General features: G+C 32.3%; 1 protein-coding gene across 6 annotated transcripts in view; it reads left to right on the forward strand.

Annotated features, from left to right (window-relative positions):
* Positions 1-23,564, forward strand: part of EPHA7 (EPH receptor A7) — a 178,670-nt gene extending 155,106 nt beyond the window's left edge. For 2 of the 6 annotated variants that reach the window (XM_015136941.3, XM_015136943.3), the window contains exons 10-17: positions 4,298-4,423; positions 5,478-5,663; positions 6,242-6,303; positions 7,727-7,936; positions 8,925-9,074; positions 16,589-16,782; positions 18,116-18,271; positions 20,042-23,564. In XM_015136941.3, the coding sequence (XP_014992427.1) occupies positions 4,298-4,423; positions 5,478-5,663; positions 6,242-6,303; positions 7,727-7,936; positions 8,925-9,074; positions 16,589-16,782; positions 18,116-18,271; positions 20,042-20,156 (1,199 nt within the window). In that variant the 3' untranslated portion in view covers positions 20,157-23,564. Of the gene's footprint in view, positions 1-2,998; positions 3,825-4,297; positions 4,424-5,477; positions 5,664-6,241; positions 6,304-7,726; positions 7,937-8,924; positions 9,075-16,588; positions 16,783-18,115; positions 18,272-20,041 lie in introns of those variants that run through there. The other 4 variants (XM_015136942.3, XM_078001244.1, XM_015136944.3 and 1 more) reach the window with 2 other exon arrangements.
* Positions 23,565-23,878: the final 314 nt, after the last annotated feature.

The raw sequence follows: 23,878 nt of genomic DNA on the forward strand, positions 1-23,878 counted from the left end.
TGGCATTAACAAAGTCCTTATGCATCATGCTTGAAATTATACCATGAGCTCAAATTGTTGCTTTAAAGCATTTGAATAAGATGTTTAGAATTAAAATCATGTGATATGAATTTGAAAAAATAAAATATATTCAGAAATGCCATATAACTGCAGGATATTCAGCTGCTTTTACATCATAATGTTTCCTTTTGCAAACTTTGCCCAAGTGTTTCTTACCATCATAATAATAATACATTAAAGGTTGCATGTGCCCATTTGCTAGCTATGGAATGTCATTTCAGGTTACAAGGATAGGCCCTTTTTTAATCCAATGAGTGGTGCTACCACAAAAGACTAAATTAAGGAGCCTCTTTCTCTTCAGCTACTATAAATTACCTATCACTGATAGATATTTCACAGAACATAAATAGTATAATAATAAGATTCATGCCTCTGATGTTTTCCTATGGATTTGAGTTAGCTTATTCTTAAAAGTTCATTTTAGAAATCATATTTAGAAGAAAGCTTAGTGACCCAAATAAAATAGATGCCTATCTGCATTAATCTTATTCTTGTTGCAGTGAGAATGGCATGTGAAAATGCGAGCACTGAGAGTAAATGTTATTACTTTATGTAGGCAAAATCAAAACCTAATCATCAAATTACTTCAGTTCTGATAATTAATGATGTTCTTACCCAAACCCATTTTCCCCATTTTTAATCCTTGAGAATATTAAAAACCAATTTTATTATTATTTTGTATTGCCTGTAATCTTTGGCAAATGTTCTCATGTGTAGATAAATTTCCCATGACAAAAGAATTGTATCTTTTGTGTTATTTATTAGATTCTTATGTCAGTATCTGTGAAGATGCTGTCCTATACCCATCGTAAAGTCATAAGAATAGCAAAGCCTCCATCAAGAATTTCTAATACATTTTAGATTTTCTTTGTGATTCCTTTTTTTGTAAAAAAAAAAAAAAAAAAAGCTCAAATGACAATGTGTGGTTTAAATACACAAATTGTAAATGCTCTTATCATTCCTAAATTTTCTCAATATGTTTGCATTTTTGAACCAACAGTTACCTTCAGTTTTCAAAATAGAAGTGGTTTTACATAACACAAATCCAAATTGAATAAGAAATTATCTTGAATCTCAACCACTGATGGTAGGAAGGGCATGTGGGGTAGTACGGTTTACTACAAATGGAAATTAAAGGTATGCCCAGAAGTGGCTTTATTATAAAGTTTAATATTCAAGGCCTCTTACTTTCACAGGCCTATTTTAGGCCGTGAGAGTGCTGTAGCAAATTTGTGTATATAATCATGTATTATTTCCCCTAAAGACAGTATCCCAAATTGTATATGGGTTAAGCCTCAAAAGACTTAAATATACCCCTGATTATGACTGAATATGTGTGTTTCTATACCCCACTTGGGATTATTTGATATGCCCCCAATGTCAGAACTTCCTTTTGCTAATCTGGCATTAATTTTCCTGCGACAAGCCTCAGTGAAGAGAGCACCATAGGTAGTTTATAGCTAGAGGAAATAAAGAAAAAAGTGGAGGTTACCTTTTTTTTTGTTTCTATTTAATGACATGGGAGAATATTTTTAACACTTCCCCAGACAGGAAGGAGCAGATCAAAACTTGAATTTCCAAATTTTTTTTCTAGTGTAGAATGTATATAGAAGAGTAACATAAGACTGTAGTTCCGGGAATCCCTGGTCCTGCCCATATGTGAATAATTTAATGGCACAATTATTTAATATTACCATAATCAGTATGTCACTTTTATTTGTTGAGCATATTTGAAATATCCCCAAATGATCACATATACCAGTTTATTTGCTTTTAACTTGCAGGTTAATGCAGAAGGTCAATTGAAACATGACTTATCCAAAATTTGTTGTATAGCCTTATAAGTTTTAATGTGTTTATGCCATTCACTGTCTTCACATTTCACATCCAGTTTGTAATTAGAAAATATATAATTGCATGCCTTACTTGCTAATATATACAAGATAAGCTTGCTGTATATAAAGTTTTAACCTTTAGAGAAAACTAGCAATGGTGGTTTTAAGATGTTTAACTTTCATGAGAAATCGAAATAATATTTTAAAATACAAAAGTTCATACTCAAGTTGGGATAAACCAGAATATTCAGAAATAATGTCAATATTTTCCTTATTTTAAAACATTCATTTCTTAAATGAATAATGAAAAAAAGTGCACTTACCATATCCTATCCTGGTGAACTCTTAATATTTTGAATCACCCTTTTTCCAAGGATATGTTTTCTTCTTGTTTGATTAAAACAAGGTATTTTATTTGATTTTATGATTACTTAATATACAAAGTATAATACTGTGGTAACCAGTTGTTTACAAGTTGGTGTCTTTCTATTACTCTATTTAGTTCATGGACAATTTTCCCAAGTGCTAAAACACCAGATTGAATTTTTACAGAAACTTGAAAGCAACCATTTAACTAGCTTTTAGAGCACTGAATTTAATAGAATGTCCAGTCATTTGTATCAGGCACCCTCAACTCTCCATGCCCCCAAGTGCTACATTTAAAGATATAAACACAATGGAGGAATTTAGTGAAGCAATTCCGATTTACATTTTGTTTCCTCCTACCATTTCTTCTAACAATGTCTTCAAATCCAAGCTGGGCAGTATTTCATGTTTTTATGCCAAAATAGCTCTGGCCTGTCAAAATGTTTTATGACAGCTTGAATAAAGAACCGTCAGAGACCGTTTGAGATGCGGAAGGTTACCTCCAATCTAGCTCCCTTATCAAAACAAAATTTAAAAAAAATGAAAGAAAGAGAGAATAAAAAGGGAGAAGATGGCTCATTCTCCATCTGCCTGCCAATCTAGGAGGTTAACCTATTGTTTTCTTCCCTTCTCTCTTTTTCTCTTCCCCCTTTCCCTATACTCCTTCTTCTCTCTTTTCTCCTTCTATCCCCTCTCTCTTTTCTTCTCGTGTTGTTTTTTTTTTTTTTCATGTTCAGCTTTAGTAACAAATGAGCATCTGTCAGTTTTATAAACTGCAACAATAATTGTTTAAGACAATCAATTTTGGATAAACAATCAACTACAGCAGAATAAATCAAGATTTTTAAATCCCATTTTCCTTTATACATTTTGCTTCTTTTTGTTATGTGTTTATTTTTAAAATATAATTTTAATGTGATGACATAAGCACAGTTAGGCTGCAGTGTAATATATAAAGAAGTATATTGTTCTCCAAATAGTAAGATTTGATGAAAAGATTGTTCAGTGGCTTTGTTAAAACAATAAAGTTTTTTTGAGGATATAGTGTAATTTTTATTGCATTAATATAACCAAATATATGCCTATCTATCTTATCTTTGTCTTTTACCAAATAGATTTGGAATACATTATTGTAATTGAATTTTATTTAAAGTTGACATAGTATTATCTGTTACCTGCATGCTTCTGGGTGCATTTTAAGAAGATTTTAACTTTTAAGATTATTCTATGTTGTTTGCATTTTGACTACCTTTTGTGAGGCATATTGGCTACCTCCTCAGCAGTTAAGATCTTCCAGAGCCTTATAATTGAAAGTTCATATAAACCATTCCTCTTTCAAATCGCTGTCATACTTGGTTAACAGATCCCAGGAATATTGTAAATTTTCTACTTTACTCTGCACTTTGTATATCTGGCCTCTATTGCCCTTGAAGGTGAAGATGAAACTGTCTTTAGAAGATATCTCTTTGATTCTGTGATAGAAGTCCCTCACATCTTGTATTAATTTTATGTATATGTCAACGGTGGTTGGTCTTTAAAAAAATAAATCAAAAGAATAAGTAAGATGTCTAAATGTTTTTAATATTGCTGTCAGTGTAGTAGGCTACCTGTAAATGAAATGTCTTCTTTTCCCAGTGTATTAATTTGATTGATTGACTGACTGGTAGTTTTACAAATGTGTTTCCAAGTCCATTACAAACCTCAATATGGCTTGAACTATGCCATGATAGCAGTGAATTTAATTAAACCTCCCGTCTGATAGGCATGTCAGAAATTTTGGTGAATGTCTTTTGTTGATTTACTGGAAAAGCAATTCAGTTAGCAACCTATGAGCTGGATCCTATGTTACCTATAGAAGCTTGCAGATAATACCTATACGCCAGCAGACTGAAGTAGTCTGTTAAAACTGCTGTGAATCAGGTGATGTGGAAGCAAGTTCACTGTTCCAAGGAGCACTCTGCATAATGAAATTCCTGGGCTGACTGCACAATAAGGGCTTTGCTTCATCACAGTCATGCTTTCTTACATCATTACAGTTAAATTTCCAGGCACCAAAACCTACATTGACCCTGAAACCTATGAGGACCCAAATAGAGCTGTCCATCAATTCGCCAAGGAGCTAGATGCCTCCTGTATTAAAATTGAGCGTGTGATTGGTGCAGGTAAGGCTATTGTAGCTTCCTTGTTCAGCTGTTCCATTTAGCCAAGATCGAAAGTCATACATCATAATGACAGGCAAATAATTATCCCTCAAGTATAGAACTTTTGCATTTACCTGAACTGTTGGAAGCAGTGAGGCTGTACTTGTTTATGAAATCTTACGAAAAAATGTGAAAAACTAGCATGTGGCACGAAGAATCCATATATTTTTGTTTTCTGTTGGATTTTTAAGATATTGTTCTATTACAAGCTACTTTATAATAGCTCTGGCCTGTCATTTAAGAAATGAATTGTATTTTTAAAAGGTCAGAAATTTCCAGAATTTTGCTGTGCATTTCCTTTTACTTGATTTACTGTCTTCTTACAAAACTTTCATTTTTATCTTTTTTCTTGTATTTGTAGATATTAGCCATTGTAATTTAAATTCATGTAGAAAATTAATGTGTATGAATTATTTAAAGGGAATATTTTCTATTTGTATGTATTTTTATAATATACATTTCTGATTCTAATTCCTTTAAATCCAGTAGACATAGTGCATATAAATTCCAGATTTTAAATGTTTAATAAATATTTTCTTCTCAAAAGGAATAGCAATGTTTAGAATTTGCTGTGTCCTCATGCTTTAGTCGGTAGTCTAGGTTATATACTAATGCCATATATAAAAAATAATTTTAAATGTATAATAGCATAATTCAAATCTGAATGTTAACCCTGAGTGTTGGTTAATTCAATTGAAAAATAGTAGCCTGTTTAACAAGACAGTTTAGGAAAGCGTAACTTCTATGAAGGAGCTCTGAACTGTATCTTCAAGTTTTAATTTCATTTATGCCATTATTTTCATAAACAACTTTTGTGTCTAGGAAATAGACTCCCCTATATATGGGAATGTATTCTATGTAACTTACAGGGCTTTATCAAGTATTTTTGAAAATATTTTAAAATGCTTTAAATAATTTACTATAAGTTAAAGAAAAATAATTAAATGCATTTGCTCTTAAAAGAAAAGTACAATATTTAGAAAATAAAATATGCCTGCTTGTTCTGTTACTTCAGGAGAATTTGGTGAAGTCTGCAGTGGCCGTTTGAAACTTCCAGGGAAAAGAGACGTTGCAGTAGCCATAAAAACCCTGAAAGTTGGTTACACAGAAAAACAGAGGAGAGACTTTTTATGTGAAGCAAGCATCATGGGGCAGTTTGACCACCCAAATGTTGTCCATTTGGAAGGCGTTGTTACAAGAGGTAGATATTGGTTATATCTTTATTTTATAAAACAAACCGAGTGTCAGAAATTAGTATTATTATGTACATAATAAAACAAATTATGAAATATGTTGCATAGTCTAAATGAATGAGTTTTCTTGGTATGTAACTAATAAAAAAATTCTTCCTTTATGTTATCACCTCAAGGGGGAAAAAAAGCAGAAAAAAATGAATGTAAGATTAGAGTTGAAGAATAACTGATAGATGGAATGACTGATAAATATTTTTATTTCTCTTCAAGAGACATAATAATTATACAATATAGTCTTTACGTTTTACATAAAGTATAATTTTCTCTGAGTTTTACTCACAAAGCAGGAGTCAGAAGAACACCATGACTTTTATTTATATGTTTTAATTTTATGAATCATGATCATGTTCCAAGCAGACATATAATGACTTTTTGAGCTTAGCAGCAACACTAAAAGAAACACTCATACTTCACACACTCACTCTTTCAAAAGAGCACCATGTGTTTTACTGGGGGATGAGAAAGGAAATAACCCTGCAGTTCAGGTTACAACTTGTGAAACTTTTTTTTTTTTTTTTATTTTTAGGGAAACCAGTCATGATTGTAATAGAGTTCATGGAAAATGGAGCCCTAGATGCATTTCTCAGGGTAAGTACCAAAGTGATCCACTTATTCTAAATATACTATGCTTGCTACCAATATAATTTTTTGAATCTTTTTTGCGATGTAAAATGAGAACCTTGTAAAATAGTAAGAGGTTAGAAAATTGTCTTTGAAAATCAGATTAATAATCAGAGTTCAAGACTAGATTAAACTAGAATAGTTTGAGCATTTAAGTGATACAATGTGGTCACAAAGTTATTTCCGTTAATATTATTACCTGAGATATGGAGGATGCCTGAAGCCCTGTAATTTGAATTCATGTTATAAAGCAGCATGTGCAATTGTAAATGAAATATAGAGATAATATGGAGAAGACTAAAAGGTGAGATAACCATTCTGTGTTGACACTTTGATCACAACTCTGCTCTGTAGAACCATTTCTATTTTATTGTTAGGTGAACACCAAGCATAAAATGTATGATTATTAACATTATTTTTCAAATTAATGATGTGTGATTCATTTGTAAATGACATATAAATCCAAAATATATAAACATAGATATTTTTACTCTCAGAGGCTTTTTAACTAAGAATATTAACATGTGAACATTTTTCCAAATGGCAAAGAAAAAAATAATCTAAAGAAAAAGAGAACTTGTAAAGTTATTTAATATGATCTGGAATCATATTTAACTCAGATGTATAAACAGTCATAGGATTTAGAGCAACTTTTATTGCTGCATCATCATGATATAAGAATCAATTAGAAAATTCATCAACTCAGACTAGCATACTTCATCCAGCATATTTATATTCAGCTGGAGTAATTTTTTGGTTAAAATAGGTTAGAAGTGACCGGTCTGGTTGCAAACAGTTCTCAATCCCATTTGCTAGTACATCTGTCCTAGAGAATCCTTGTTACAAGTAACGCTCCTATCAGTAGCATAACTAAGAAAAAATTAAATGAAAACCAAGTCAGCCACTACAATCACTTTCTACATTTTAGTTTCTCTTCATTTTGACTCAAATATTTCCCCCTTTCTCATTTTTACCATTTAGAGGAAAATAAACCTTATTATATGTATATTAATTTCTTTATATACTTTTATGTTATTTAGACTTTTTGGCATGTGGGGAAAACACTTAGCTAATTGGGGTAATTTTTTAGATATTCTATTTCCAAACTTAAAAATTAGCATATACTTTTAGACTTGTGCAATCTCAAACTGTTAGTTCATATTAAAATATCAAATTAATATAAATAACTATATGATTACCAAAATTATTTGGCTATCAGCTAAATGAGCATGTTATGCTTTTTTCCACAGGTATCCATATTATATAAAAAATTCATTAACAATTCCTGTTATACAATAGCAAATTACTAGCATGCAGATATTTTTCATGGTGATTTTTGTCCCTTTTAAAGTATGCAATTAACTGGGCTTTTATTTTTGTCTTCCTGCAGAAACATGATGGGCAATTTACAGTCATTCAGTTAGTAGGAATGCTGAGAGGAATTGCTGCTGGAATGAGATATTTGGCTGATATGGGATATGTTCACAGGGACCTTGCAGCTCGCAATATTCTTGTCAACAGCAATCTTGTTTGTAAAGTGTCAGATTTTGGCCTGTCCCGAGTTATAGAGGATGATCCAGAAGCTGTCTATACAACTACTGTAAGAAAAAGTCATTTACTGCACTTTTTCATATTCTTAAGATTTTTCTACCACGAAAGCAGGACCTAATAATGTAAACTAAACAGGAAAAATGAAGCCAATTGAGCTAAGCATTTTGAGGTTGCTTTTATTTGTTTTTTGTTTTTCTGGAAGAATCATTGTTTGTACAGTGTATATATAAGCTAAGAAGGAAAGTGTTGATAACATGACTACCTTATATTGAGAGAGTCATAGAATATAGTTACATACAAAAACATCTAGTTACTAGCACTCATATTTGTAGAAAACTATAATAACATTTTAAATAAAGATTTAAAAGAATATTAACTATGCTAATCCTTATAACTTTTGTAAGATTAGAAAAAAAGAAAATATGTGAGAGTTTATTTAAATTATCCATATTTTATTTCATTTTCATAGTAACTTTGCCTAGTTTGTCTTTGTTGTGACTGTTGTTGTTGTCCAGGCTGGACTGCAATGACGCAGTCTTGGCTCACTGCAGCCTCCACCTCTCGGGTTCAAGCAATGCTCCTGCCTCAGCCTTCTGAGTAGCTAGGATAACAGGCGCCCACCACTACGCATGGATAATTTTCTCGTATTTTTAGTAGAGACGGGGTTTCACCATGTTTGCCAGGCTCGTCTCCAACTCCTGGCCTCAGGTGATCCACCCACTTCAGTCTCCCAAAGTGCTGGGATTACAGGTGTGAGCCGCAGCGCCCAGCCTCTCATTGTTTGTTCAATATACTCTTGCCCTAACACCACACAAAGCTCCATCAGTTGAGTTGCAATGTAAATTTGAAATGATGAAATTTGTAATGGGATTCTAAAAATCAGATTAAGAACTTTAAATACACATAGAGATTCAAGATGGGTAGACCTGATGCTGCTGAACTACCAACCAAAAATGCACATATGTATTTATGATATTGCCATAAATAATAGATAAGTTATTATACATATTTTAAATGTTCATTTCTTTTTATAATAGGGTGGAAAAATTCCAGTAAGGTGGACAGCACCCGAAGCCATCCAGTACCGGAAATTCACATCAGCCAGTGATGTATGGAGCTATGGAATAGTCATGTGGGAAGTTATGTCTTATGGAGAAAGACCTTATTGGGACATGTCAAATCAAGATGTAGGTGTTACATTCATTTAAACAAAAGAGATTGAATACATTAATAGCCACTATTACTGGAACACGTAGGTAAAGGCTCATTAAGAACACACTTTTAAATAATTATAAAAATACAGTTTTCCACAATTACTACCACACTAATTACCATAAATTAGTGGCTCTACTAATTTTATTATTTTGGCTTTCATTTTGAATAATGTCTTTCTCTTTTTATAATATAAATTCTATGGACACAAAATAGAAGCTTACTAACGATATTTCTTCCTTAATAAAGATAATGTTTCCACACTTGCACAGCTGGAGTGGGAGCATCACATGAGTAAAAGAATCATCTGTGAAGAGGAGGGAAGGAAGTTTGGTTGTGCTTTGTTTTGTCTTTGAAGCTTATCTTTTTCTTTTAGTGTTCTAAGAAAATTCATTTAAATTATCTACTGTTGATCGGTGTAACTAAGTTTTAGTTTCATGCGACAATCTAGATTTTATGATCACTATTAGTAAATGTTTCATAGTGATATTTTAGAATGTAATCACAATAAGAATATCCCTGGAAATTCCTTTTAAAAGTGTATTTATTAAATGTACATCCCCTGCTGCCATGAGGATATGCTAGAACATAAAGCATACTGTTATCCGTTGAGAAAAGAAACTGATGGTAGTCCATGTGAGGGTACACATCTCACACCAAGAGACCATTTATTCAACAATATAGCAAAAGTGCAAAAAAAAAGTTGCTTTTATTAGGTTGAGTTTGATAAAATGGCCGTTTTGTAGGCCAAGAGCACTTATAGTTCAACCTATTGAAATATGAGTGAAATTTAGATAGATGTAGAGCCAGTATGAAATGTAGCACGATATCCAGGATTGTACTAGAAATCTGGAGGATACCTTGGTTCAGAGCTGATGAGCCATTCTCTAAGGAAGCACACTGGAAAGTTGAGAGGTTAAGGTTTAGAGGTGTATGAAGACCAATCAAATGGACTCACTTTTCTATAACAGAGATGCAGTACACTTGTGGTAATTAGAAATGAAGATGTAGGTTTGGACAGATTGATGAAACAGTTTTCGAAGGAGTCTGGAAATTATACTAATCCAAATTCTTGGAGTATGAAGTAAAAAAATAAGTAATGCTTCAGGAAAATAGAAGCTGACTACTACAGTTACATTTGAGTTATTTTTTTAAAGAGATCATGCAAATTGTTATATTAAATCAATAACTTTGATTTGAACTTTAGAATTGCCCATATCAAGTTGCTATGGGTCTTAAAACTTACAGTAGTTATTTTTAGACAACTAACATTTAGACTGTTTTATATGTTGTTGGTAAGGTTATTTTTGATACTTTCCCTACAAACTTTTGCATTAACTGAGAAGTTCCCAGTCTGAAAAGAGGATGGTTATAAATCAGTTAAATCTGTTGATATTTTGAACTGGAAGATGACATAAAACTTTTTCATTTGCTTTTAGTTTTTTGTTGTTGTTTTGTTTTTCAAAGATAAAAGTCTAAATGACGAGTCTGTTTGGCAGAGGCAAAGTTGTTAATATTTGACAGGTCTCAGTGTCAAAGATTTCATGGACTGTCAAAATGTGGACAAACAAATCCTTAGGGCAGAGAAAGAGAAATATTTACATTCCCTAGATACTCAGTGGGGTTTCATTTCTTTTGACACCTTCCTTCTGTACTGGATTCAAACATAAAGGGACTGACAGGACTGACAAATTCAGAGTTCACTTAACTTCCAAAAACAAATAATGAAAATGGTTAAGAAGAAACAAATTAATATTTCCAATTTTAAATTTTAAAATGTGTTAAGTATTGTTTTTTGTTTTTCTTAAAAATGAACATCATGAATATAGCCTTAATATACGAAGGATTAATAAATATTTTATTAGTAAAATGACATAAGTATGTCTATTGTGCAGTTTAGTTCTAACCTAAATTATTTGGCACATTCTTTTATGTTTTTAGTTAGAAAGTCTAAAATAATTAATAAATTTGGACACAGGTTTGTTTAGCAGTGAGAGATTACCTAGATAGGTCAGTTTGTACAGTGAAATTGATATTCATATTCCTCTTATTACATAATAGTCATTATTTTATAATTATGTCAGTAGAGTGCTATTTGAACAATTATATGTTTAATTTTCAATATGCAAATGGAGAAAAATTGGATAATTTAGGATAATGATTTCCATTCTGGGATAAAATTTTCTAGATAAAAGCTTTTTTACTAGGAAGCTGTGGTAGGAGTTCATGGAGAGACTTAAATCTATGAACCCCTGATACATGTGGAAACTGCTGTGTATGTGTGAATATATTATTTTTTTTCTGGGAAGGTTGCCTTCGTCAGATTTTCGGATATATTCATTGTTTTTTAATTAGCCTAGATGGATTTATTAAGCGAACCGATTCACTTTACATTATTAAAATTTAGTTGCTAGGAATTTGTCAGGGATTTAAGAAAGCCCTCACATTTTAAATGCCTCAGATTTTAAAAGATTTTTTACAAGACACAAGAAAACAAGATGTGCAGTGATGGTTACATTTCTAAGCAAGTCCACACAGTTCCAGGCTGAATGCTGGATAAGGTGAGGTTTTTGTAACCTGAAGAGACACAAAAGGGTGGTGTAGAAGCTAATGAGTGAGAAAGTTCTGGACTATCTGGACAGTGTGTGTAACTCTGGACAAGGCAATGAACAAGAAAAACCTAGGGAAAACTAATATATGTATACATGACCAGACTCATACTCAAATAGATTATCCCTTAGTTAACCCTTGAATGGGCACTCATTTGTATTTTCATGTGTCTATTATTTTCTTAAGTTTTAACTGCATTGGAAACAGTCAGATTCAGTTACTTGCAATTAAAACCGAGAGGTGAAGCTTTCCAAATAAATTTCCAACTTTTATTCTTCTAAAAAATCTGCAGACATTTAGCTCTTTCCATTAATGACTTTTCAAAGAAAAATCTTCATGTATGTAAATGTCAAATATAAGAACTTTTGTGGAAATTGAAAATATCATTTTGGTTTTCACAGCAGCTATCTTTTCATTGAATTTATATCTTGATTCATCCAAATCAAATTTTTACCGTCAATTTATGAAATTTTGAAGTTTTTTACTATATAGATTTTATTTTTCCTAGTATTTTTCTTACATTCGTATTTTAATGTATTGTAATATAAGAAAAAATACTACTAGCATAAAAAGAATAAAATCTATATAGTAAATTAATTATCTTAATACTTAACATAACTAAAAAGTATTTTTAAAAAAGAATGTAAGAAAGTATTTTTCTCTTATATAAAGCTAGGCCAGTAAATTGTTAATTTTCCTAGTTGGTAGATATTAGGATATTAAAAAATTTAAGCTTTTGTAAAGGTATGAGACATAAAGATAATTCCTTAAAGCCATATATGAAAAATCATTTAAGAGCTTTGAAAATATAATATACTCATAAGTAAATGTATTCTCAGCTAAATTGTGATACCTAATTTTTCATTTTAAAAGTCACCACTGATTTATGACTTTATTATTTTTTCGTGTTAAGATAGAAGCAAAATTATGATGTTGTTTTATGTAAAACTTTGCCATAATCTCATAAGTGAAGTCCAACATATTTAATTGCATAAAATGTGGGTCATGTTACTGCGAGGTTAATGAAATAGAAAATGAATATTGAGGAGAGGACAGAAGCCAATCATATCATATGCCATTTTGAGTTATTACAGGCTCATTAATGGGGTCTTATTGTGTTCCTTTTTCTCTTAATTACAATGGTCATACTGTAATAATATGGAAACACTTCTCAGTAAGTAACTTTTGTTTTTATTTCTAAGTATTGCTTTACAGCATTTGCCAAAGAAGCGGTCCTTGTTGTGTCCCAGAGATCTTTTTTAAAGTTACATTTACCCAAATCACTTCTGGTTCCTCTGGGAACTATTTAGATATAGAACTGGTTATGAATGTATTTTATTAGAATACTAACGCAAATACAAGGAGTTTCTAGTAATTTCACAAGAATATGTGTCAGATGAATTCAATGAACCAATTACATAATCCTCTAAGAAGTGGAGGGTCAGCCATCTTACCTCTGTGCATTGTTTTTCCAAGAATATCTAACTATTTGAAGAATGTACCTATTTTTTAATTGGAAAAATAAAGGCATTCTTAACAGCAAGGGCTCTGGTCAGATAGCCTACGTTAAATTCTGTCTTTTCTACTAACAGCTACCTGATATTGAGTGGCCCTCTTTCTTTTTTTCCTGTGTGTCACACATTCTTTATCTCTTGAATCAGTGTAATAATGATACTTAAACCTAATAAGGTTTTTGTAAGAATCAAATAAGATAATTCAAGTTTAAAACCATGCCAATCATATAATAAGCATTTAATATATATTAACAGTGATTATTAATTACATCTTTAACAGGGAAATTGTTTTACTGCCAGGCTAATAAATGAAAACTGCAGAACCTCAAGGTTCGGTTTTTCCCTAAATTAGCTCCTATTGGCTGGTTTTGTTTCAAAGGGTATATCTTGGATTATGCCAAACTGCTGTATAAGGTGGAAGAGTTCCCAGCAAGTACCTTACGTGTTCATGTCCATAGGGATGTGACTATTAATGAGATTATTAAAGTCCCAATATCTCTTATTTTAAATGTTATATCTTCTTGCTATCCTTTATGAATGTGTAAACCACTATATCTTTGAATATAGCTAGGAGTTTCACTTTGAAGTGAGATCAGTGTTGTTTCTCTGCAATAACAAAAGGAATCATTAAATTTCCGTAATGCAGTAGAACAACTACAGAGGTTCATTAACTCATTTTTTTAATAATCATTTAAAGGTCCTATGTTCAGTGCTACAAACACTTAAGAATATATTGTGTTGAAAGCTAAAGAATCGATAATTTTAAGTGTTCTTTTGAAAGCTTGGAGTGCTATTGAAAAGTATTATGTCAAGAGGGCATGATAAGATTTAGATTTACATTTTAAAACATTACTTGGAGGGAAAGAAAAAAGGAAAGATCACTCAACTTACATTGTTCCTTTCAGAACACCTGAAGATAAGCTGTAAGCAGGGAAGTAGGTTAGGAGGTGGTGGGAAATAATGAGGACTGAATTAATGTTATGAGCATTAGAATGCAGTCATGTCAAATCAGAAATAGACTGCACGTGTTTAAATAGAAGCAGCCTCATATACAAAAAGCCACTCATTTTCCAAAAGTAAATTACTTTTACTTTTATTCACATTTTTTAACATAGCATTTTTGAATCCAAGTACAGTGCTATTACTGGAATGTTTTGCAAAACCACTTGAAATTCTTAGCATTTCAAATGGTTTTCAAAAAATATAATTTCTCCTATACTTACATATTTGTGATCTTTGCAGAGTTACCATTTGTATGTATTTGTTTGATGTATAGCTTTTAAAAGTGATATATTAGAGGAATGTTTACAGTGATATGCAACATTTGTAATTATGGGGTCATAAAAGGACATTTTTAAGTTCTGTCATATGACCTCCATTGCATTTAGTACCAACACTGATTAAGGTCACTTAAGACCAAGGTGTTTTCTCCATAATTGTTGTTCAAAATAAAGTACTTAAAGAAACACCTCAGTGTGAAACTAAGGACTTAACTATGAGATAATTACTCCATCATTTCACAGAGATGTTTATATATAGAGAGATATATAAATGTAGATATAAATATGGAAAAATACTTTTTCTAGTATTTGAGCATACATTATATTTGGGAAGTAGAAATCATCAGAAAGTGGTGACTAATTGTGTATATGAGGATGTGAGGCAGGAAGATCAGGATGTGGGGCCCTGGAGTTCAAGGCTGCAGTGAGCTGTGATCGTGCCACTGCACTCCAGCCTGGATGACAGAGCAAGACTCTGTTTTCTTCTTTTTTTTAAAAAAAAAAAAAAGAGAGAGAGAGAGAAAGAGAGAATGAAAGAATCTGGGACAGTTTGCAGCTTTCTAACTGGGACTGGAAGTGCTAATAATTGAAATAGTAAAACATTGGGAAGAGAGGTGGTAAATTCAGTTTTAATTATATAGAGTGGAGGTACCTATGAACAATTCAGATGAAGAGTTTAATAAGCTGATAGAAATAAAACCTAGCGATTAGGAGAGCGTTTGGTCTTAAATTTTATACTTACATGAATTTTCAAAAGTTACTATAACTAAGTCCATCTATTTACTTTTTAAACTTAATTAGAGATTTGCCTTAAAGAAAAAAGTAGACGTTTTTTCCCCCTTATACAAAAGAATTTTTTTTTCAAGCATTGTTGATGCCAGGTACTGTACTTATTATATCCTATCCTATAACTTTTTATATTTTAAGGTGCTATTTTTGAGTGTCGGCATGCATCTTAAGGATGTGTTCCCATAAAAATATTAAGGCCAGCAACATTTCTTAAAGCCAGCTTTTTATTTGCCTACTTTTGGCCTTATTTTCTTTGAAAATTCAAAGTTTTTTTTTCCTCAGAGGGTCATTTTCTGTTATATTTCTACCATTATATCAGTCAGTGTCAAAGGATTTGTTCTTCCCCCTAAAATACTATTTTAATGTTCTCCAAGCCCTTCTTATTTCTGCTATTTGTCTTCTTGTTCTCTTCCCTTTGCCACTCAGATTTGGAACATTTTCAAATTTTTAAGATCTATTTTTGCCTTTCATATAAATGAAAAACTCAAATCTGAATGATAATTTTTCTGATTGCCACATACAAATGTTTATAGGGGCCTATTTTTCATTAATACTCAAAGCTTCATATAAACAGTTTTTTAGGCTGTTATTAGACATAAATAGGCAGTGGTATGCTGATAAAAATTAAAAATAAAAACCAGCTCTCTGACTGGGAAAGCCCTGATTTGTAGACCTTCCCTATTTCCTGCTGTAACCCTTCCCCCACGCTTATTTCAGTCTGCCAGCGTGAGGTAAGGGAACTTGGAGTAAGGAAGGGATGCAGTCGCCACTCATAAACCAGTACAACCTCGCTCCAGCACACTACTGTCTTATAACACTAACAATAAGCTTCATACTATTTAAAAGACTCATGGGCTTGGTAATAACATTCATATTATTTTGATGCCCTGTTTGAAAGTGAATCATTCTGGCTCATTCTGGGTAACTCAAATTCTTTTTACAACTTGCAGAATTATTAAATGTATGGGCACATACGTATACTCACAATTATATACAAGTAAGATAGTTTCATAACATGTTCCCTTTTGAAAGCCTCTGGGATGATGTTAAAAACGTTTCCATCTCTTGCACCCTGGATGAACTTAATTGCTGCTCCCTATTGCTGAATTAACTAGCAAATGTCATCATATCCTCCACTTCATGCACTCCTTAATAACTTGCTTAGTATTCATGGAAATTTGGGGGAAAAAAGTAAGTCTTTTGTGAAGCATTGTGCCTCATTCTTATCTGGATAAATCATTTTGCCTACCGAGAAATTTGTTTTATTATAATTTGCAATGTCCTTTTGGCTATTAGGTTATAAAAGCAATAGAAGAAGGTTATCGTTTACCAGCACCCATGGACTGCCCAGCTGGCCTTCACCAGCTAATGTTGGATTGTTGGCAAAAGGAGCGTGCTGAAAGGCCAAAATTTGAACAGATAGTTGGAATTCTTGACAAAATGATTCGAAACCCAAATAGTCTGAAAACTCCCCTGGGAACTTGTAGTAGGTAAGAAATGCCTAAGAGAATGGAATCTGGGAGAAATTAAAATAGTCACATAAACCATTCATTTCCTCAACGCCACCACAATCGCAAATTGACTTTTGTGTTGAAGTATAAATTCATATTAAATAGATTATATTTACAGAAGTTTATTTTTTCTTTCCAGTTAAGCTTACCTTCATTGGTGTTTAAAGAGAATATATTAGTTATTATTGTATTTTTTAAAGTTATAAGTATTACTAGCTGCTTTTATCAAAAAAACTTTATGAACTGAATTTTTGTGATATGATAGTAGTTCATATTTTCAGACCAATACTTTTATTATTACATGGGTTTTTATTACTGTTGTTCTTGTTTTTTGTTATATTCATAGTACCTACTTAATTGTTTTGCTTCAAGTCATTTAATAAATTATTCAATGATGTTAAAGTTTATAAAAGAAATTCAGGCCAGGCACGGTGACTCACGCGTGTAATCCCAGCACTTTGGGAGGCCAAGGCGGGTGGATCACGAGGTCAGGAGTTCGAGACCAGCCTGGCCAACACAGTGAAAGCCCGTCTCTACTAAAAATACAAAAATTTGCTGGGCGTGGTGGCGGGCGCCTGTAATCCCAGCTACTCAGGAGGCTGAGGCAGGAGAATTGCTTGAACCTGGGAGGCAGACGTGGCAGTGAGCTGAGGTCGCACCACTGCACTCCAGCTTGGGCGACAGACCGATACTCTGTCTCAAGAAAAAAAAAAAAAGAGAAATTCAATACATGATTAAAGAGGTGTACTCATTAAAAAGAGTCCATTCATCCTTTGCATTAGGCTTGCTTGATTGTAATGCATATTAGTAGTTATTCAGCCTCAGACGCCAGGTAAGATTGATGCTCTGGTTTACACTGATAGTAAGGCACCTCTGGAGGTGCCTTACTTAACTCCCCCGGCATTCACAAAAATGCCATCAGCAAAGGAGATGCACAATATCTCTGCAGCATTTGTGGCCTGAACAGATTAAAACACAGCCATATGTGCATCATTTATTCCCAATTACTTTTGGAAAAAGCAAATGAACAATTATTTACTGATTCCAAATATTGTTGGCTGTACTTTTAAAAACATATGGAAGACAAAACCAGGTGGTCATCACATCTAAATAGAATATAAATTTAGGAGTTTGTAGTTACTGACCTCCTGGATGCTTTAGGTTTTTATTAGCATATAGATGTATTTTTTTATTATATACACCAGTTAAAACATCTAATTTTATTCTTTATACCTTAACTTTATATGGGTCAAGACATTCTTTCTTTGGTAGTTCATGATAATATTCGCTTTTCTGTTTCATTTTTATCTAGGCCAATAAGCCCTCTTCTGGATCAAAACACTCCCGATTTCACTACCTTTTGTTCAGTTGGAGAATGGCTGCAAGCTATTAAGATGGAAAGATATAAAGATAACTTCACAGCAGCTGGCTACAATTCCCTTGAATCAGTAGCCAGGATGACTATTGAGTAAGCTTAAACTCTTAACATTATATTTAAGGTTTTATTAGGTACAATCTGCACTTTATACATTAGGTTATCTTCTTTATGTTAAAAGAATTTGAATCACAAAATCAAGGAAAAAAAGTATTTCTTTAACAAGTTCTTACTGTGTACCAGGCATTATGCTAAATAGACCTTTAAACACATTACCTTTTTAACCTTCACAACAATAATTGTATTAAGTCTATAGTTTTATACCTATTTCATTGCCAACAAGGCTAAAGTTTAGAAAATTTAAATATTTCCCCTAAGCCAACTTAACTAGTAAGTAATAACTAATATGACTCCATAGCTGGTTTCTAAACACCATCCATTGAGGCTTCCTCTGTTGTTAACCTCTGTATTATTTAGATTCCTATTCACTGGGGAAACTTTCTCCATTGCAAAGGAGGATTTCTTTCACCATGTTTTTGTTGAACTTAAATAATCTCAAAACTTTATACTCAATGCTGAAATGCATTAGAATGTCCAATATGATTATTTCTGAAGAGATCAAAAGAAGCTTAATTCAGTTAACCATAGCTTAAAAGTAAGAGTTTAACTTACTTTTTGGAAGATGTGTGATTGATCGATTCCTTTTTTTTAACCTGAAAAAAAATGACCTGATAAAACAACTTTTGAAATTGCTATGAACTTGAAGTTAAAAGAACTCACTTTTCCTGTCTGGCTCCATCACTAATTATGGGGTCCTGGACAATCTAAAAATCTCTAAACCTCAGTTGACTTGGCTGCAGCATGATTTTCATGGGTGACATAGTTCCTCTCAGTCAATGTGTTTGAAAATGGAAAACAATATTCAAGGTTCCATTTGTGGGATTCTATCTATGTACTGTCATCGTTTTTCCAATGAGATGAAGACCAGCAATCAAATATTATTTTCTGGCATATGCCAGGAAATGTCATGTACATGAATTTAAGTGTGTGCATGCTATTTTGTTCAGTTTTCTTATAGTCACTATGTGGGCATTTTTACACTTGGGTTCCCAAAGCAATCTGTACCCCTGAAAAACCATGTTTCTCTGTCACTGCCATGAAAAACTACAGTGCTATAGTTTTGCAATATTTTAGCTGCTTGTAAAGACATAAGCTCAATGTGTCTGGCTATTAGGAAAGGCAAGAAAACACAAACAGATACAATTCTTAATTCAAATTTAAGCTATTAAACAGAGATGTTGTACATTTTTAAAGATAGTTTTTATGACATATAATGAAATGATTGAACTGACTGGAGTAAGTATATAACCAATAATATGCTCAGAATTACCACATGTTAATTAAATCCAGTATAAAATTTTACATGGTCATTGATGATTTCCAATTTTTCTTCTAGATCCCACCAACTATTTTCATTATACTATATCCAGCTTTTTCCAGTTAGAAATTTCTAAATCCCAATTAGGTTCAAGAAGACAACATTTCAAATAACATTTCCTAACCTTCCCTCAAGTTAATAATAGCTTTAAGACTTTAATAATTTCTTACGTAAAATTTCAAATCACTTTAAAAATGAATTGAGAGTAAATTGAGAGCCTGAGCATTTAGGTTTTTACAAAGGAGAATGTTGATACAGGTTTTACTATTCTGATCTGATGCAGGGGTGTGATCATAATACCCAAGAACACTAAGATAAGATCTATTTGGCTAAGATAACATATTTAATTAAACAGTTGATGATAGTTTCGTGCCACACTTACTCTTTGTAAGGTACCTAATAAAAACTACATTTGTCTTTTTCAGGGATGTGATGAGTTTAGGGATCACACTGGTTGGCCATCAAAAGAAAATCATGAGCAGCATTCAGACTATGAGAGCACAAATGCTACATTTACATGGAACTGGCATTCAAGTGTGATATGCATTTCTCCCTTTTAAGGGAGATTACAGACTGCAAGAGAACAGTACTGGCCTTCAGTATATGCATAGAATGCTGCTAGAAGACAGTTGATGTCCTGGGTCCTTCCAACAGTGAAGAGAAGATTTAAGAAGCACCTATAGACTTGAACTCCTAAGTGCCACCAGAATATATAAAAAGGGAATTTAGGATCCACCATCGGTGGCCAGGAAAATAGCAGTGACAATAAACAAAGTACTACCTGAAAAACATCCAAACACCTTGAGCTCTCTAACCTCCTTTTTGTCTTATAGACTTTTTAAAATGTACATAAAGAATTTAAGAAAGAATATATTTGTCAAATAAAATCATGATCTTATTGTTAAAATCAATGAAATATTTTCCTTAAATATGTGATTTCAGACTATTCCTTTTTAAAATCATTTGTGTTTATTCTTCATAAGGACTTCGTTTTAGAAAGTTGTTTATAGCTTTGGACCTTTTTAGTGTTAAATCTGTAACACATTACTACACTGGGTACCTTTGAAAGAATCTCAGATTTCAAAAGAAATAGCGTGACTGAAGATACATCTCTGTCAGAACATTGGTATCCTTTTTGTGCCATTTTATTCTGTTTAATCAGTGCTGTTTTGATATTGTTTGCTAATTGGCAGGTAGTCAAGAAAATGCAAGTTGCCAAGAGCTCTGATATTTTTTAAAAAGAAATTTTTTGTAAAGATCAGACAACATACTATCTTTTCAATGAAAAAAGCAATAATGATCCATACATACTATAAGGCACTTTTAACAGATTGTTTATAGAGTGATTTTACTAGAAAGAATTTAATAAACCCGAGTTTTAGGTTTATGAGTCTATTAAAAAAATGAGGCGCTTCATCTGAAGAATGTTGGTGAAGGCAAGTCTCTGAAAGCAGAACTATCCAGTGTTATCTAAAATTTAATCTGAGCACATCAAGATTTTTTCAGTCTCGTGACATTAGGAAATTTAGGATAAATAGTTGACATATATTTTATATCCTCTTCTGTTGAATGCAGTCCAAACATGAAAGGAAATAATTGTTTTATATTATAACTCTGAAGCATGATAAAGGGGCAGTTCACAATTTTCACCATTTAAACACAAATGTGCTGCGCAGAATATCACCATTGCAGTTCAAAACTAAACAAAACAAAAAGTCTTTTGTTTGTGAACACTGATGCAAGAAACCTGTTAAATGAAAGGACTCCTTACCCTAGAAGGAAGAGGTGAAGGATCTGGCTTGTTTTTAAAGCTTTATTTATTAAACCATATTATTTGATTACTGTGTTAGAATTTCATAAGCAATAATTAAATGTGTCTTTATAGATATTACAGGAATGTATACATATTGTGAGTAATGCTTTCAAAAGTTATGAAAATCATGAACTACCCCAGAATTGAACTGTTGTACTTCCAAAGATAATTGGGCTGTTTATAATGATTTTAATAGAGAAAGATCCCAGGGATCGGTCATAATTGGTCTTGTTTGATAATGTGGGCATCCACAAACAAACAAACAAATAACAGAAACAAAATCTGTAAATGTTCCTTTGTAAAACTTGTAAATTTTATTTATACTGTCTTGTTTTGTACACACATTTCTCTGTAGTGGGCTCTGAATACATTGAAAATGCACTATATTTTTCTATTTTACTTGCAGAGCATCACAAAAGAACAGGTATTTTCAGTGCTACATAATGTGTTTTCCCACATTTAGGACCAAAGATGGCTATAGAAAAACTCAAATGGATTGCTTCCCAAACCCCTCCCCACCCTATTTTTTTTGTTTTAAATCACTGTACAGTGTTATTTGATATTTTAATTTATTTTTTGATTGACTAGAAAAATCATTTTAATTTCACTAAAATGTTTTTTGTCCCTAAGGAAAATTAATCTGTAAAAATAATTTTAATTAGCATAATACAGTCACCTAGACACTTCCATTTGTAATCTTTGTAATAGACTGTAAATATATTTTTGGAACTATAACACAATGTGCTTGAGGGTTATTTTTCAGTGTCTGCAGTGTATACAAGTGTTTATACTAAGTACAGCACTTTACAATTCTAATCAGTAGCATTGGCCTTTGTGAGAATGAGTGAAAGAGTTTGAGTGAGTGTTCTTAATTCCTTTTGGATTCTAGACTCACTAATAATGAAGTTCTTTTCTTGTTCATAGCTTAAGGTGCTTATTTTTTCTATTAAAATTAAATTAACAAAAAGCCATTCTAGAAATAGAAGACATAGTATGGTACACGCAAACGGTGTCTTTCCTGCTTTTTTCTAGCACTAGATTTATAGTTGAGTAGTCTTTCTTGAGTAGAAGGGCAGAATAAAAGTTTTTTTGAGTTTTTATCAAAAATAACTTTTTCCTTCAGCAATATACCTCATCTGCCTTAAATTTTTTACAGCTCTTTACAGGGAAAGGGGAGAAGGGATGGGAAAGACACACAGCACAATAGGAAGTGTATGATTACATCACTATCTCGTTTGTAAGTTTCTTTTCCTAATCAACATTATGATTTTGAAATACATGTATGTGAAACAAATATTAAGAGAAAAAGAACATTGTAATGCTGATTGTAATACTCTCTTCCAGAAAGAGATGAGATAGTATAACGATAAGAATGTACAACTTGCACCTTGAAATCTTTTTTTTTTTTTAATAAATTAGTGCTCAGGGGAGGAAAAGTAGGAAAGTGAACGTCAAAAATAGAATTCCAGCATTATAAAAATGCAAAAGGAAATGGCCTCCTTGCTTTAACAGAGCCACCTTTTTTAGAACGCTGTCCTCACACTTGACCTGTGTTTTGCATTCAGTACCGAAATAAAAGTAACTTGTTCTACATCTGAATCTAACATTTTCTCAGCAATTGATGTGGGCCTTGTTTACTAGAACTGGTGGTTTATGCTTGTCAGAGCACTATTAGTTGAATCATATTGTATACTTATGTAATCTACATTAGCTAGTACTGTTTAGGACTATATTTTAATTGCTCTTCTTATCCGTGTTTTTAAGACAATTAAAGTGGTGTAATTCACCTCTCTTTTTTATTTAGGTAATGCTGATATTCTCCCTTTTGTTTCTTGAGTAGCCTAGAACTATGCTACTCACTGATGTGCATGTTCAAATAAATTACTGATGTGTATTTTTTTGCTCTATGTGGAGAAATCATGGGGAACTCGGGGCGAGATGTGATTTTTGTTGGTTGAATTTGTCCCTCCTTGCCTAAGAAATACTACAGGGGTCATCCTTTTATAAGGACAAACTGCTTTTGAACAGTGTCTTCAATGTATCAAGCACAAATAACTCTTTCTTCAACACGAATCATAAGTCTCTTTTTACCAGCTTAAAATAATAAACAAGTCTATTAGACAATGTAAAGAAAATCCTGTCTCCAATCATTGGTGGATTCCTTTATGTCCCTTACATGTTCTTTATTTTCCTATGTAATATTACAAGAAGAGATAAAGTTTTATTGAAATAGTTGAGTGGACCAATCAGAATATGAAGAAAAATGAATATTCATTGTTTCCTTTTAATCTCTTGCACACTAACAATTCCACTCTAATTATTACAGAATAACAAGATCATGTCTTCAAAGAGCCATACTGCCAAATAGCTACAATCTTTCTTGCTCCTTCTGAAACTACTGCATGATACAACAATAATATTTGCATGAGAAAGGAAATATTTTGTCATT

This window comes from Macaca mulatta, chromosome 4, assembly GCF_049350105.2.
Source record: "Macaca mulatta isolate MMU2019108-1 chromosome 4, T2T-MMU8v2.0, whole genome shotgun sequence".
Classification (NCBI taxonomy): Eukaryota; Metazoa; Chordata; class Mammalia; order Primates; family Cercopithecidae; genus Macaca; species Macaca mulatta.